Source organism: Delphinapterus leucas, chromosome 19 (assembly GCF_059928025.1).
Source record: "Delphinapterus leucas isolate spDelLeu-1000000601 "Yukka" chromosome 19, BTC_Dleu_Yukka2, whole genome shotgun sequence".
NCBI lineage: Eukaryota > Metazoa > Chordata > Mammalia > Artiodactyla > Monodontidae > Delphinapterus > Delphinapterus leucas.
In genome coordinates, this window is record NC_143147.1 from 51,731,542 (window position 1) to 51,749,014 (window position 17,473).

Consider the following 17,473-nt stretch of genomic DNA (forward strand, 5'->3'; position numbering starts at 1 on the left):
TAGGGCTGAGATTCTAGGAAGTTTCCATGTGATGTGGTTGCTACAGACCCATGAGTCCCACTTTGAGTAGTTAGTTTCTAGAGCTGTGTTGTCCAATACAGCTGCCACATGTGGCTATTGAGCACTTGAAATATGGCTAGTCTGAGCTAAAATGGAAAAACACAAGCTTTCAGAGACTTACTACAAAAAAAGAATGTCAAATATCTCATTAATATTTTTATATTATATTTTGAAATGATAAAATTTTAGCCATAATTAGGTTAAAAATATATAACTATATTAATTTCACCTTTAAAAAAAACCTTTTGGTAATGTGGCTACTAGAAAATTTAAGTTAGATTTATATGGCTCAGATTATATCTCTTTGGACAATGTGGTCTAGATCTTTCAAAAAGTATTACACATTTCATCTGTTGTTTGGAAACTGCAAGCTAATGCATGAATGGCCTAAGTAATATTTTCTAAATTGGTACCATTGTACTTTTTGTATATCTCATGAAAGATTTCAGAACTACAGGCTTACTCCAGTCAATAAAGCTGCGTTATTGTTAGCAATTAGAGTCCACCTTGAGAAAATACAATTAATGCTTGGGGGTATTTTTCTGAACTTTCTTATCATATAGATCAAGGTGTTATTCAGACTATAAGGGTATTACAGAAGATATTTCATGAAAAAGTTGATCTATCACAGAGGCATTATACTAAACTTTTAATTCTAACTTATCACTTAAAATATGGCTGGCTAGGGCTTCCCTAGTGGCGCAGTGGTTGAGAGTCCGCCTGCCGATACGGGGGACACGGGTTCGTGCCCCGGTCCGGGAGGATCCCACATGCTGCGGAGCGGCTGGGTCCGTGAGCCATGGCCGCTGAGCCTGCGCGTCCGGAGCCTGTGCTCCGCCAACAGGAGAGGCCACAACAGTGAGAGGCCCGCGTACCGCAAAAAATATATATATATATATGGCTGGCTATTCTGCTTTTCCTATCCTCCATGTTAGGAATTGCAAGCCTTTTTCACTCTCCTCCAGTTGCCAACTTTAACCTTCTCAATCTCAACAGATGTCTTTACCTCCAACTTCACTGAATAACAACTATTTTTCTTTCTAGCATCCATTTTCTAGTTCCAATCCCTCTGCCTCCTCTTGGATCTTTCTCTCTTGCAAATATCATCTCCCCTCTGAGGGCTCCTTCCTTTTGTAATGCAACTTCTCTCTATATATGAAAAGTTAGTTTCTTTTTCCTGAACATATTCTTTCTTCTCTTCATACCTTTGCTCATATTATTTCCTCTGCCTGTAAAACTGCCTTCTTCCACAAGCTCTCAAAGTAATGAATGTTCATAATTTAATCTCTTCTTTACACACTATAATACCATATATTCATTATTCAAGGTGACAGGAAGGCATACAGTACATTTCAGAAAGATTCTTGTCAAGAAACAGTGAAAGTCCCAGCATTTAAAAGGTTAGTCTTCAGCTATCTGTAACCTTTTAAATAGTGGGACTTTAAAATTTTGTTTTATAAAGGTATTGATCTACAAAGAAAATGGCCCTATACCACAGACAGTTTGAGAAGCTTCCCTCTAGAGGCCACAAAACTAAAAATTCTTGAAGGAGAGATAAAGCCGTGCTGCCATGACACCTGACCAGGAAGAAGGGCCTGAAGAATGAGAAGGAAATTGGGAACAGATCTAGGCCAGTGGGGTGACCTGGAAAAGGGGTGAGAGACAGTGGAAATGGGCTCTGGATCCTTGTTGGGACAGATAAATAGCAAAAAGGTAAAATTCAGAGGAAGGAAGGGGCTGGCCAGCTGGCAGACTTGTACTCAAAGGATATCCCTCCAAAGGGAACAGGTTTCCTCCAGCTTCAGCCAGCCCTCATTATCCTTAATGCAGAAGCTTTTCATGTTTTTTAGGTTACAGAAACGTTCCAAGCTGATGAAAATTATGAACTGTCTTCCCAGAAAACTGCACAGGCCCATAGTTTTTAATACAATTGAACTTAAAATTCAATATAATTCTAGGAAATTCATGAAAACCATTCATGAATCCCAAGTTACAAACTCTTGAATCTAAAAATTCCTTAGAGGATACATAAGAAATTGATAACTGTGGTTTTTTTCTGGGGAGGGAAGGGAGAGGCAGGGGTTTGAGGTAGGAGGGAAAAATATTTTGCATCATATATGCTAGTAAACTCATTACCATTGACATGGCTTGCCTTTTCAATTAAAAAAGAAAAAAATGCTTAAAAAGAAATAAGTTGGCATTCAGGGCAAGCCTCAATCATAGCTTAACATCAAGGAAAGGAGAAAAACCCCTGTTCCACAAAATTATCTACCAAACTTTTTCTGAAATTCTTCCATCAAGAAACATATCCATTTCAAAGGGCAAAATCCTTAAAAATGTAAATATAACTTGAATCATTGGTATGAATGAATTTCAGCCTAAATATAAACTGATATCAGGTCCTTTCCTATTTTCACAAGGATTATGAAGCAGGTAAACACTGAACCTTAGAGGGCAGAGAGCAGAAGGACATGCAGAAATGAACAGAAAGGAGAAACTGGGACAGTTGAAACACAATTTGCTTATTTCGTAACTGCTTGCAATCTGCTTTCACCCATGGACACAAAAAACAAACAGCTGTTCAAAGTGATTTCATATCCCACTAGATAAATATGCCAATATTTTACCACAAAGTATGGCTACAAAAACTTACGATTCTTTTTCAAATAATTGAAGAAGCTAAAGCTTTAATAAAGCTAGGTGTTTCCTGTGTTATGAAGGATAAGCACAAAAGCTAATAATGGAGCCACATAAAACATTCAAACTTACTTGCAAAATATGTGATCACACTTTGTGGAAACAGGCTCTTTGATCAACTCCAGACTAGAAGGGTAGGGGAAAAAAAAAGAAAATAAAAGAACTGAGGTTCAATAATTCATTTAAAAGTAAATGAATAAATGAATTCTTAATAAAGAAGTTCAACTTTAAGCTGCTATAACTGAGTCAAAGTAAGGCTTTAAGTTCATTCAATAAATATTTATTAAATGTCTGCTGTACTAGGAACCAAAAATACAGCAGAGAATATGATCCTTACTCTCAATGAGCTTTCAGACATCAAAACAGAATATATCATTCTTTTCTATATTCTATGTTATCTTTAGCATTTAAAAAATTAGCTGATATTATTTCATATTAGTTTTCACTGATACCTTTTTTGAGCTATCATTGTGGGTGCACATCCTATATGTTAACTAAACTTTAAGCTCCACAAAGAGAAAAACTTCTTGTACTTCTTTTGAATTCCCTCATAGCACTTTTTTGGCATGTGATTGCCTTTTTATTTTTTCTTTCTTTCTTTTTTTTTTTTTTTTTTTTTTTTGCGGTACGCAGGCCTCTCACTGTTGTGGCCTCTCTCGTTGTGGAGCACAGGCTCCGGACGCACAGGCTCCGGACGCGCAGGCTCAGCGGCCATGGCTCACGGGCCCAGCTGCTCCGCGGCATGTGGGATCTTCCCGGACCGGGGCACGAACCCACGTCCCCTGCATCGGCAGGCAGACTCTCAACCACTGCGCCACTAGGGAAGCCCCTACTTTTTATTTCTTAATATGGAAGGCTTAAAGCATTTACACAAATAAAACAGTAAAATGAACTCCACGTACCATAACCCAATTTCAGCAATTATGAGCTCACAGCCAATTTATTTCATCCACACCAAAATCCACTCAAAGCCAAGATTATTTTAAAATAAATCCCAGGGGATTTCCCTGGTGGTCCCGGGAGTAAGACTCCACACTCCCAATGCAGGGGGCCCACGTTCAATCCCTGCTGGGGGAACTAGATCCCACATGCATGCCGCGACTAAGAACCTGCATGCCGCAACTAAAAAGATCCCGCATGCCACAACGAAGATCGCACGTGCCGCAACTAAGCCCCGACGCAGCCAAAATAAATAAAATAAATATTTTTTAAAATCCCAGCTGTCATAGCGTTTCATCTATAAATATTGCAGAATATATCTTTCAAAGATAAAGACTTTTTTAGTTTAACCATGAAACCATTATTACTCCTAAAAAATAATTTCCCTAGGGCTTCCCTGGTGGCTCAGTGGTTTAGAGTCCGCCTGCCGATGCAGGGGACACGGGTTCGTGCCCCGGTCCGGGAAGATCCCACATGCTGCGTAAGCGGCCTGGCCTGTGAGCCATGGCCGCTGAGCCTGTGTGTCCGGAGCCTGTGCTCCGCAACGGAAGAGGCCACAACAGTGAGAGGCCCGCGTACCGCAAAAAAATAATAATAATAATAAATAATAATAATAATTTCCCTAGTATCATCTAATATACAACTAATGTTCCAATTTCCCTCACTGTCTCATAAAAATTTAATAATTAAATTCATTTAAATCAGGATCCAAATAAGATCCACACATTGCATTTGGTTGATATATCTCAAGTCTCTTTTACAGATTTCTCCTCTTTTTTTACCTCGTCATTTAAAAAACTAGGTCATTTGACCTCCAGAATTTCCCACATTCTAGATTTTGCTGATTATAACCCTATGATGTGGTTTAACTTGTCCCTCTAACCTCTATTTCCTGTAAACTAGACCTACAGGCAGAGTCAAAATTGGGTTCAATTTTTTTGGCAAGAACACTTTACAGATGGTTCTGTGTACTTTTATTACATCACTTCAGGAGGTACATGATGTTTGGTTTGTGATTACTTTGTAAGAACAGTGTAATAAGTACTCACTGAAGAAAATTTAGAAAATAATAAACTTAGAAAAATATTAAAAGCTCCAGAAAAGAAAATACATCACTCAAATTCTCATTCCTACCCATCTAACCACAAAATCTCAAGGCCCTCCTGAGATTAATTCATTTACTAATATAACAAGTATTTATTGTGCATCTACTATGTGCAAGCACTGCTCTTGGAGATGCAAATACAGCAGCAAACAAAATAAAGCCTGCCCTCACAGAATTTACATTCTAGTTGTGGTAGGCAGTTGATTGAGAAACAAACATATATGGGAATAAGTGCTAAAAAGAAAAATAAAGCAGGGTAAGGGGACAGGAAGTGCAGTGTGTGGGGAGAAGGGTATATACAGGGTAGTCAGGAAAGGCCTCACTGAGAAGGTGACACTGGCAGACAGCTGGGCAATGTGAGGAAACAAGCTGTGCAACAGTTGGGGGAAGAACATTCCAGCAGAGGGAGCAGAAAAGACAGACTCTGAGCAGGACCATGTCCAGGGTTTTTGAAGGACACCGAGTAGGCCAAGGTCTAGGATGAATAATCAAGGGGGAGGTACTAGTAGAAGAGGTCAGAGAGGTAGGTGGGAGCCTGAGCACGCAGGAACCTACAGGCTATTTTAAGTCTTCAGTGTTTATTCTGAATGAGAGTTCCAGAAACTGATTCTTGGTAAAGTTCAGGCAAGACATCAAAGAACAGGTAATCTGTGTATGTGATAGGAATGTGGTTCATTAAATGTTTAACTCTTTAGAAAAGGATCACAAGAAAAGCTGGGGGACAATAGCCTCCTTATGAAGGGTTTGGTAACACAACTCTCGCAATCATGGGGTTTCTGACGCAGCACAGGGCAATGAAAAGAAAAATACCAGAGTAAGTCAGAAGACTGGGTTTCTACTACAGTTCTCTTTGTTTAGCAGAGTGATCTCAGGCCAACCACTCTACCTGAACCTCAGTTTCCTTCTCGGTCACCCACTCTACCAGTCTCTTGAGGCTATTCTGAGAATAAAATTAAATGCTACTTGGGAAAATGTTTACAACCTGAGATGACTTGTACCAATGTTAGTATTATTATTGGGACTGAAAGTGATTTTAAAAAGAAAAACAAAGAAAACTCTGATTTGTTAGTAAATCACTATTCCTCAGATAGGCTAGACAGCAAAAGAAATTCTCAGTAAAAGAGAAGTTGGATTTAGCTATGATACCAGATGGCTTTCATTCTCACCACTGACTCAATTCTGAGATAATTATATTTCAGTATAGTAATTAAAAACCAAGCTATACAAACATACTGTAAACACAAACTTTGAACAGATGAAAACTCCAATACATAAAAAAGTAATTACTGTTGAAGGAAAAGCTTGAAGAGAGAATGGGAATGAAAAGAAAAAAATTAAAATGTTCTCTTCTAGGTCCTGATGAAAGTAAATGTTTACTATAAAAGTGATTCAGGGACTTCCCTAGTGGCGTAGTGGTTAAGAATCCACCTGCCAATGCAGGGGACATGGGTTCGAGCCCTGGTCCGGGAAGATCCCACATGCTACAGAGCAACTAGGCCCGTGCGCCACAACTACTGAGCTTGTGCTCTAGAGCCCACAAACCACAACTACTGAAGCCTGCCTGCCACAACTAATGAAGCCTGTGCGCCTAGAGCCTGTGCTCCGCAACAAGAGAAGCCACTGCAATGAGAAGCCCGCTCACCGCAATGAAGAGTAGCCCACACTCGCCGCAACTAGAGAAAGCCCGCGCGCAGCAACAAAGACCCAACTCAGCCAAAAATAAATAAATAATAAATTTATATTTAAAATAAATAAATAAAAATAAAATAAAAGTGACTCAAATATTTTAAACTTTTGAAACCAGGAAATATTTTAGGTCTACTGCGTATTTATATTTAGAGCTTCCAACATGGTAAGTGATTGGAGAAAGAAGCTAGGTTAGGTTCAAAAAACAACCACCACCCACTGGGATACACATTTTAGCAAACGCTTCGAAAGTCAAAGAATTTGTATATTCATGTGTAAAGAGTTAGAATGAACTACCAGTTATCAGAAATAAATGCCAATAATGACTCAGGGGCCAGGAGAAGGAATTTTAGCTTGAGACCTCAAAGAAGCTGGAAACCTACCCTATAGTTACCATAAATAACATTGTTTCCATTCACAGTCAGGAATCATTTAAGACATTAACTGCAAATTGTACTGTTCTAGGCAATGTTAAAAAAAAAAAAGTGAACTAGGTATGAGTTTAAGGTTTAACAACCAGGCAGAACAGTCTTAGTTTTAAAACCAGGTCTATTTCTAATAGAAAACAGATTGAGGACTTCCTTGATGGCACAGTGGTTGAGAATCCGCCTGCCAGTTCAGGGGACATGGGTTTGATCCCTGGTCCGGGAGGATCCCACATGCTGTGGAGCAACTAAGCCCGTGCATCACAACTACTAAGTCTGTGCTCTAGATCCCGCGAGCCACAACTATGGAGCCCACATGCCACAACTACTGAAGCCTGCATGCTCTAGGGCCTGTGCTCCACAACAAGAGAAGCCACTGCAATGATAAGCCCGTGCACCGCAAGGAAGAGCAGCCCCCCGCTCACCACAACTAGAGAAAGCCTGCGCACAGCAACCAAGATCCAACACTGCCAAAAGAAAAAAAAAAACAGATTGAAAAAATAAATAAATATGGAGCTGGAAAATACACAGTAGTTGACTGAAAATAAAAATTTAACATTAACTTTCATTCTCACATCTTTAATTTTTATGTATCTGAGTTTTGTTTTTTGTTTTTTGTTTTTTTTTTTGCACTACGCGGGCCTCTCGCTGTCGTGGCCTCTCCCATTGCGGAGCACAGGCTCCGGACACGCAGGCTCAGCAGCCATGGCTCACGGGCCCAGCCGCTCCGCGACATGTGGGATCCTCCCGGACCGGGGCACAAACCCGTGTCCCCCGCATCGGCAGGCAGACTCTCAACCACTGCGCCACCAGCGAATCCCCTGTATCTGAGTTTTTTTATTTGATAGTTTACTTTGCCAGAATGAGAAAGAACATTACATTACTATGACTGAGTCCCATGGAAATGTAAAATAAATGGACCCAAATGCCATACTATTAAGGACTTTTTGATCACTCTTTGTAATCATCATGAGTAAGTTTTATGCTTTTTCAAAAGCAATTTTTTTTCCAATTGTCATTTCCTGCTTGCCTGGCTCTGATGTTTCGTAAATTAGGCTGTAAAGCTCATTTAGCTTTGGTTCTTGTTTAGCTGAAATGTTGAAAGGCAGGGGAGCAGAAGGTAGGTTACTTATAAATCTTGTTTCTCTCTGAAAACACAACTTGCATTTTTTAAAATCTTATTTGACTCCAAGTATGAAAAACAACTTTCATGAAGCACAAAGCAAAGGTAAAACTTTTCAGTTGACTTTTTGAATAATACCCACCACTATCACCATGTTAAAAACCACTAAATTATCAAAGAACCAATTTAGTTTATTACTTAATACCTTCAACAAATGTTTACTGAGTGGCTACTATGTCCCAGATACTGTTCTAACTACTGAAGATATAAAGTAAATAAAACAAATAAAAACCTCTGCCCTTGGGAGTTTATATTCTGTGGGGGTTGAGAAAAAGGATAAATAAATTATACAGAATGTCAGATAGTTTTAAGTTATGTAAAAAATAAGCATTATGGAAACATAGGGGGATAAGGGATGTGTTGAGGGTTGGAGTGTTACAATTTTAAATTGGGATTGTCTGCCTCTTTGAAAGATGGTATTTCAATCAAGATTTGTGAGCCATGCAATTACCAGGGGAAGAATGTTGCAGGCAGAGGGTGTAGCAAGCATAAAAGCTCAGAGGCAGGAGAATATGTCGCATGTCTGAAGAGCAGCAAAGAGGCCAGAATGACCAGAAATAAGAGAACAGAGGGAAGAGGGTAGTCAGTAATCCTCCTAAATTGCCTTTCTGGCTTTTTACCAAGAAATTCTGAGGTATGGTTTTTAATTTATTTTATAGATTTAAGAGATACCATTGAGGTCAGCTAGTGACTACCTGGAGTTCATAACCTTTGTTGTACCATGGACCCCCTTTGGCAGTTGGTAAAGCTCATGAACCCCTTTCTTAGAGCAATGCTTTTAAATATATAAAATACAAAATATAAAATTACATAAGAAACTAATTATATAAGAATACAGTTCTATCTATAGGCCTCCAAGGGTCAGGGAGGGTCAGCAAGTTAAGAGCTCCTGCATCCACACAAGATAACTTTCTGGGGTGATGGAAACGTTCTATATCATTCATTCATTCATTCATTTATGGCTGTGTTGGGTCTTCGTTGCTGTGCGCAGGCTTTCTCTAGTTGCAGCGAGCGGGGGTTATTCTTTGTTGCGGTGCGTGGGCTTCTCATTGCGGTGGCTTCTCTTGTTGCGGAGCACAGGCTCTAGGCACATGGACTCAGTAGTTGTGGCACGTGGGCTCAGTAGTTGTGGCTTGCGGGCTCTAGAGCTCAGGCTCAGTAGTTGTAGCGCACGGGCTTAGTTGTCTGCGGCTTGTGGGATCTTCCTCGGCCAGGGCTCGAACCTGTGTCCCTTGCATTGGTAGGCAGATTCTTAACCACTGTGCCACCAGGGAAGCCCGGAAATGTTCTATATCTTGACTGGGTTACTCAGATATATATACACTTGCCCAAACTCATAGACTTGTACACTTAAGCTCTCTGCATTTCACTGTATGTAAATTACACCTCAATCTAAAAAAACCTTTACTATTCTAGTCCCGTCCTTATTTTGTAGATGAAGGAAACAAAGTCTCACTCAAAAAGTCTAAGAGGGGCGAGGGGCAGTATAGGCGTGGGGGGTGAGAGGTACAAACTATTAGGTGTAAGATAGGCTACGAGGATGTATTATACAACATGAGGAATATAGTCAATATTTTATAATAACTGTAAATGGAGAGTAACGTTTAAAAATTGTATAAAAAATAAAAATTTTTAAATAAATGAAGAAATCTGGGGGGTGGGGGTCAAAGAAACTTGCTAAAGGCTTTGAGGACTCACAGTATTCTTATTTAAATATAGTACAGGGCTAGTTTCAACCAAAGGTTCTCCCAAGACCTACCCACTCACTGACACCAAGCGTTTGTGATTTTATTTTGCCATTATTAACTATGTCCATTCCAAGTGATCAAGCTGGTTGTAGAGATGGAAGAAATGCCCAAATGCCACTTAAGCCAAACCAGAGCCTTGCCCCAATGTAGAGCCAATCAAGACAGTCTGTGGACATTCAAGACAGGGGACTGTGTGTGTTGAGGTGACACAGAGGGAAGGTTAGAGTGGAGAAAAAGGAGTAATTTCTTATATTCCTAAAGCTCTTCAGTTAAGAAAAGCAGCAACTTTAATAGCTTAATCTTAATAAACATTATAATTTTTTCTCCTTTCTATCTAAGGTCAATTCTATTCATTTGCATCGCATATAAGGAAGAATCTCAAATTAATAAACTCTTGACTTACCAGATTGGACACTCTAAGATTTTCTGCATAGCATTAAGGACATTTTGTACTTCTTCAACGTGATTCGCAGAAAAATCCATTTCTTCCTGTTCCCATGAACTTTAACACGTGAACTTAAATATATATGTAAATAAATCACGTTAAAAGGTTTAAAAGCTTGATTTCATTAAGTGCCATTTAAAATTGGAATGCTTTAGTATCAGATCAACCATAGAACTAATGACAAAAACCTTATTTTAAAAAAATTCTATAAGTTTTTTTGTAATTAAGACCATTTAAATTCTCTATTTTTTCACATCTAGCCTCCAATCACTTCCTTTTGGTCTTTTCCTTTCTCCAAGAACGGGAAAGCCACAGTGGGGTGACTGGGTGAGTGGTGGTAGCCACCTAATTCTCCAATCATCCCGGCTGTTTTCTTTTTCTCGCTTAAAATCAAAATCAACACCAACCAATGCTCCCCACCCACTTCCTTCCCCAGTGTTTCCCACTGGCCTGCACTCATCTCAGGATCCTCCTCAGGCACATCCATGCCAGCAGCGTATGTGCCAAGGGAGGCTCGCCCCTCTACTTCCTTCTTGTCCCTTCTCAGAAACGCATATGAATCCAGTTCTTAACGGCTCTTCCTCCCACAAAATTCTGTTTCCTCCTCTTCCCAGACACATTCCTGCACCCCGCTTTCCCTCTGGGTCTCCATCTCACATATACCAGCCCATCTTTGTATACCATGATGTCCCCCTCAAGACCCATTCCAGTTTCCACCATCAGGACTCCCCCTCGGAGACACCCTGCCCCCTCCCTTATCTTCAGCGCCTCCCCCCGACCCTGTGACCCACAAATTACCCCCCTCCCCACGATTTCCCCAGACTCAAACGTCTTAGGCTTCTCAGGTTCCATCTTCCGCCCGCCCCTTGGCAGATAACACCCATCTTGCTCGCCTTCAGGAGTCACCTCTCCCCTACTGTCTCCACACCTGTTTACTGCCTGTCCCCCGGAGCACCCTGTGGGCCCCTCTCCCTTCCCCAGGGTTCTCTCACCTTTATCCAGAGCAAAGTGTCTGTGGTTCCCGGGCCCAGAGGCTCAGTTCTCTGAAAAACCCCCCCGGACCGCCCTTGGTCAGGAACGCTCACACCGCGCAGTCGCAGTTTCAATTAATCTGTAATTCCCGCGCTTTCCTTTTGCCACGGAAACCGGCCGCTGTGCCTAGCGAGAGCCTCTCAGAACGCGAGAACGAAACACGTTACGGAAAGGCGGAACAGAAAGAGCTGAGCCTCTCGGAGTTCCTGATTGGTCACCCATTCTTTCCCTGCGTTACGTAATTAAAAAGAGACGGGAGAGAACGAATTCTGCTCGAGTTTTCTAACAGGCCTGACCCCTTACCTCTACGCTTCCAGTTGCGACTTATTATGACACAGTGATTGCTGTACTAGGGTCGGAATCGCTACCTGAGGCCCGAATATGAGCGCAAGATAGTGCCTAAAAGAGTCGAAGGAAGAGGCCCCATTCCCTCACCCTTTCCGTCGCAATGGAAGTCTCCAGTTTTGGTAAATAAAGGGGTTGTGGGGGGAAAACTACGATTTCCAGCATGCATTGCGGATCGAAAGGCCTTGGCCACAGTGTCCCTTGGAAACTGTAGTCTTATGGAGAGGAACTTCCGACACTGGAAGCGGGCACGAGTCTCGTGACAGCCCAGTTGACAAATTGAAGAGCTCCGCCCGCTTATGCGCGTCAACAGATATGGATTGGAGTGTTATGTTTTAGTATCTTGAGAGCGGATAATACGCTAAAGAACCTACAAATCCTAGGAAGACTACAATTCCCATCCATCCCCGCGAGTCTCCGGCAAGTCGTCCTCTAAGGTCGGTGACCTAACTAAGGTCCGGCGCAGCTTTTACCTGGGAAGGAGAAATCAGCCCACGGCTGCGCACTCGTAGTTCCGCCCCTTTGCCCCAGTGTTTGTTGTTGTTGTGAGGTTCTGGCTGCTCCTGCCCCGCCTCCGCCAACTCACCTTCGACCAATCAGTGGGGTGGTAGTTTTGAGGGACAAGTGGTAAGAACCAATCATCTTGTCGGAAACTCAGAGACGCAGGGGACTAGGCCCTGTCTCTCTCCGCCATGTTAGATTCACCCCGCAGGGATAGCCCGAGAGCTGGCTGCGGACGGTTCTTGTACTGGCCTCGGGCAGGCGCCCCCCGGGGGCGGGAAGCTGGTAAGGAAGCAGTTGCGGTTACCTAGGGGGTGGTGTCACGTCGCACTGAGAGGGCTTGGGGAAGTTCAAGGGAGGAAACCTGCAAAGAAGAGGGGCGACTTTTTCCGTGTCTGGGGCCAGCCGATCTTTTCAGTGACCGGATGGGAGAGCCGTTCGAGTTCCGAGGGGCCAAGGGGGCGGATACCACCGGAGGGATGGCGGGTCCGTGGCTTAGAACGCCTGGCTTCTGCTGAAGGACGCCGAGACTCCCCAGCACAAAGAGGGCCTAGGCAAAGAAAACGAGAGAGAGTCTTCAGGGGTTGGTGATACTGTCTTGGGGACATGGAGTGCCAGGAAAAGTTAAGTGGAAGACTAGGATGAAGTTTTCAAGAAAAAAAAAAAATGACACTACCCACACAGCCTCCTACTCCCCCTCATCCCACTTTTGGGGAACCTCATAAGCAAGTCTCCTTGGTCAGGGACCTCTGGTATTGGAAAGGCACCGTTTTTCCTTTTTATCGAACACGCAGCTTTCAGATCACACATTTTAACTCCAGGATAGCTTGTACAGGCCTCCGGTGGAGACAGTAATGAAAGCTCAGGTTCCCAGGTCAGATTCATTAAAGGGATTTTTGATATCCTGGAAAAATCGACATAGAGGAAAAGCTGATCTATGCCAAGCAAAGATGAGCCAGTGGCATGAACTTAATATAATGCCAGTTAATGAAAGCTGAAGGCCAAGGCCCCAGCTCCCTGACTTTACTAACTACAGGGACAGAGGGTACTAACGATAGCTTTGGTATTTCCACAAGTTCAAGACTAATGCTCTTGCTAAAAGAATTTTCACATATAAGGCAAACAGAAATAGGCAGCTCTTTATGAAGACCTGGATATGGTCCAGCTAAACTAGAATCTCCCACTTCCTGTTTTCTCCTTGCCAGCCAACCAGTTGGATGAACTCCAAAGTGTCTAAACTAATTTCCAACTGTGTAATTTGAGAAAAGGCAAAGAAGATTAGTTTCTTTTTGGACTTTAAAAAGTGTGGAAGTGTGTTTCTCAGAAGTTGAAAAGTGAGAATGTGTTTTAGAATATCCACTTTCGGCTGAGTGAATCAGTCACCTAATCTCCCTGATTTTTTGCCCAAGATTCTGGGGAGTTGCCAGGAGTTCTGTCCAAATTTTAAGGACCCCAAGAATTGCATTCCATATGAATGAAATACTAGATGTCAGCAGGATTGGTGCTAGAAACTATTTTGGTGGTGAACTTGGCTCTAGGTAGAGAAAAAGAATGGAAAATGTTGGAGGATGATTGTCTTTGGATTAAAAAAAAAAATCCCTGATCCTCAGAGAGTTCAAGATCGTTTTTTAATGACAGTTGTATTGTTTCACAGGGCAGTTCCTTACACTGTGGAAAACAGGACTATTTCAGGCCCTGATTTATTATGATAATAACTTTTATGTTTGAGTACCGTTTTCAAAGAAATAGCATACACATTTTTACTTGATCCTTGTGATAACATTGTGAGGTTAGCAAAGCAGAGGTCTTAGACCTATTTTACAGATTAAGGAACTGAAGCTCAGAGGTTAAAAGACTTGCTCACACTTATATGGCTAGTAATGTGCCAGAGCTGTGTCTGGAACCCAGCTCTTCTAAACCCCTGTGATCCCTCCTCTCATTACACTGTAAACTCCTGAGACTTAATCTTGTTCCTCTCCAATGTCCTGTGCCTGGAGCAGAACCTGGCTCTTTGTAGATGCTTAGTCAAGTTTTATTGATGAATATGTTGTTTAGAAAACATATAAACATATAAAAAAGCTGGCCTTTTTCATTACAATTTATGTTTAGATTTAAACAAACTATTTTTTCATAAAGTCAAAAAAAACCAATCTAACAACTCAAAAGTAATCAATCCTTAAAATTCTTACCTTTTAGAGGTAAATATTCAATTATTTTATGGATGAAATGAGTTTGGTTAAAACAGTTGACTACAGTCAATCCATATTGGGGGGATGGAAGGGTATAGATGAAATGAGGGTAGCTTTGAGTTGATCATTGTAGTTAGATGTTCACTACTCTCCACTTTTATGTATGTTTGAAATTCTCCATAAAAGAAAAAAAGTAGCCTACAAAAAAAACAAAACACATGAACTTCGATGAAGGTTGTTGGATGCTACCCCTGTATAGGTTCTTGGCGAGTGGTTCAGCCTCTAACTTGTTAAATGGATCTAATAGAGAACTTTGGTTGCTCAATTTAGGAAAGGGCTGCTTTTCCAAGAAAAATATAGACCATCACTTTCAGGCTTTAGGAATATAAATTCCCCAAGAGTAGAGACCTACGCTTACTCATCTTGGTAACCTACTAGTAAATATGTAACAGTAGGTATCTGTTTAATTAAGCAATCATTATAAAGTTCATAAAATCCTAAAGGATTTTACAAATGTTAGATGATTTCTGTGAATGTGGCCAAAATTTACATTCTCTCTGCAAACATGGCAGTGAGATTTGTTTTAAGCCAATCACTAGACTGTAAATAGCAGAAGAGCAGGGACATTATCTTCACACCCACTGCTGTGTCCTCCTAGCCTAGCCTGTATTAGGTCCTCACAAGTATTTGTTGAATGAATGTTTATGCAGTTTATAGAACTCTTTCTAATGTGTTTTCTCTCTCTCACCCATCCTCTCTTCTCTAGCCCCACAGCATGGAACCACAGGTTACTCTAAATGTGACTTTTAAAAATGAAACTCAAAGCTTTCTAGTTTCTGATCCAGAAAATACAACTTGGGCTGATGTGGAAGCTATGGTGAGTGTTATTTTGTTTTGTTTCTCCATCCTTTAAGCATAAATATTTTTTCCAGAGGTAGCTGTTTTTAGCTGTATCATATTTACCATTTCTGGGCCTTTTGGAAAATTATTTTTGACAGGGGCTTGGGATTCATATAGGAGATGTGCCCTGGTAGAGGAAACAAACAAATTCTTTCTGAGGTGTTTAGAAAGGAAAGGTAAATTTATTTTTTTAAGTGAGATAGGACTTAGAAATCCTGTTTATTTTAGAAACAGCCTGAGGAATGAATTGGTGTGGACTCCACCCTAACGAGGCCTGAGGTGAATGTTCTCTTGCTTGAGAGAGAGAACAGGTTACTGTGGTTTTTGAACCACCAAGGATATAATTTGTGTTTTGCAAGAACTGATCGATTGCTTTTATTGCTAGGTCAGAGGATGAATATCTCAAAGTTGAGCAGGAAAAACTCGCACGGGTGTTCAGATAGCAGCTCATCAATCACTTTCGTTGTTGTTAGTGCTTTTCCTCTTCTTGGTTTGCCCTTTGTACTCTTCTGTTTTTGTTTGATTTGCAGTAGTGAATGTTTTACTTCCTGTGTAACTGTGTTTGTCTATTGAAACTCTTTGGTAAAAACCTAGTTTTACCTGGTTGGTAAAAACCTACTTTTCTCTGGTTATGTGTTATGGTAACCAAAAAGGAAAAGAAATGGTGGAGAGACCTCAAAAGATGATCTGATCTCATCCTCTGTCTTCCAGGAAAAATATTTCCTTTATACTACCCTGGACAGATGGTTATCCAGAAAGTTCGATCTTGTTTGTCAAATGATCTGAAAATCAAACACAGCTATCTTTTTTTTCCTAGTAGTTAAATGAACTGACAGCTTGCCTTTTTTCTTTATTGTAAATTTTAAATTATAAAAGTGTAATACATGCCCATTATAAGAAGTGAAACAATCCAAACATATATAAAGAAAATGTTAATATCCCTCTACTCCCCATACCCTCCACCCGCTATTCTAGCCTCTTTGGGGGTAACCAGTGTTAACAGCCCTGTGTGTACTTCCCACATTTTCCATGTTCATACAGTTATCATACCATACTATGAACATTATTCTACAACTTGCTTTTTAAAAACAAAACAAACAAACAAAAAAAAAAACAGGAGAAAAACAAATAGTGGTTTACTAACATGCATACCTCCTGTATACATGAGTAATACCCAGGAAAACTGAGTAACTCCACAGCTTGCTTTTTTTAACCCAGCCTGTATTATAGACACAGTTCTCAATGAATAGACAAGGATCCAAGCTGCTGGTGGTGGTATACAACAATTTAACCATCCCTTATTGAAAGATTGTTTCTAGGGTTTTTTGTGGGTTTTTTTCAATTGAGATATAGTTGACATATAACATTATATTAGTTTCAGGTATACAATGTAATGATTCTATGTTTGTGTGTATTGCAAAATGATCACCACAGTAAGTCTAGTTAATATTCATTACCACACACAGTTACATTTTTTTTTTCCTTGGGATGACATCTTTTAAGATCTATTCTCTTAGGAACTTTCAAATATACAATATAGTACATATTATTAACTGTAGTCTGTGCTGTACATTACATCCCCAGGACTTTATTTTATAACTGGAAGTGTGTACCTTTGACCACCTTTACCCATTTTATCCACCTCCCATTCCCTGCCTCTGGCAACCACCAATGTGTTCTCTGTATCTATGAGTTGATGAGTTGTTTATTTGTATTTAATATTCCACATATAAGTGAGATTATATGGTAGTTTTCTGTCTGATTTATTTCAGTTAGCATAATGCCTCAATTTCCAAAAGGTTGGGGTTTTTTTTTTCCTTTTACCACTACAAAATAAACTACAGGCGATCCCTCTTTGTATATATAACGTATACACTGTTCTATAGGATAAAGTTTCCCAAAGTGAAATTAATGGGTCACCAAGCATGTGACTTTAAATTTTCATAGATACTACTGCATGCTTTGCAGAACAGTGGTAGGACCCCACAGAAGCACATGACAGTGCCCTGGATCTTTATCCGCATTGGATGTCTTTGTTTTTGTTTTTGGACGCAATGCGTGGCTTGCGGGATCTTAGTTCCCCAACCAGGGATTGAACCTGGGCCCTCGGCAGTGAAAGCCCAGAGTCCTAACCCCTGGACTGCCAGGGAATTCCTCAACATTGCATGTTACAGCTTTAAAAATTGTGTTGCCATTCTGTTGAGATGACATCTCATTG

The 17,473-nt window shown here is 40.7% G+C and overlaps 2 protein-coding genes across 16 annotated transcripts in view; one reads left to right on the forward strand and one right to left on the reverse strand.

Moving 5' to 3' along the window:
* Positions 1 to 11,791, reverse strand: part of BRCA1 (BRCA1 DNA repair associated) — a 72,070-nt gene extending 60,279 nt beyond the window's left edge. For 4 of the 9 annotated variants that reach the window (XM_022557766.3, XM_022557763.3, XM_089899975.1 and 1 more), the window contains exons 1-3: positions 11,281 to 11,791; positions 10,247 to 10,359; positions 2,830 to 2,883 (exon numbers count right to left, since the gene is read on the reverse strand). In XM_022557766.3, coding sequence (XP_022413474.2) covers positions 2,830 to 2,883; positions 10,247 to 10,326 — 134 coding nt within the window. In that variant the 5' untranslated portion in view covers positions 10,327 to 10,359; positions 11,281 to 11,791. Of the gene's footprint in view, positions 1 to 2,829; positions 2,884 to 7,337; positions 7,357 to 10,246; positions 10,360 to 11,280 lie in introns of those variants that run through there. The other 5 variants (XM_022557770.3, XM_022557768.3, XM_089899976.1 and 2 more) reach the window with 3 other exon arrangements.
* A 291-nt stretch (positions 11,792 to 12,082) lies between these two features.
* Positions 12,083 to 17,473, forward strand: part of NBR1 (NBR1 autophagy cargo receptor) — a 28,198-nt gene continuing 22,807 nt past the window's right edge. For 5 of the 7 annotated variants that reach the window (XM_089899995.1, XM_089899990.1, XM_089899992.1 and 2 more), the window contains exons 1-2: positions 12,341 to 12,451; positions 15,122 to 15,232. In XM_089899995.1, coding sequence (XP_089756121.1) covers positions 15,131 to 15,232 — 102 coding nt within the window. In that variant the 5' untranslated portion in view covers positions 12,341 to 12,451; positions 15,122 to 15,130. Of the gene's footprint in view, positions 12,103 to 12,340; positions 12,452 to 15,121; positions 15,233 to 17,473 lie in introns of those variants that run through there. The other 2 variants (XM_089899991.1, XM_089899996.1) reach the window with 2 other exon arrangements.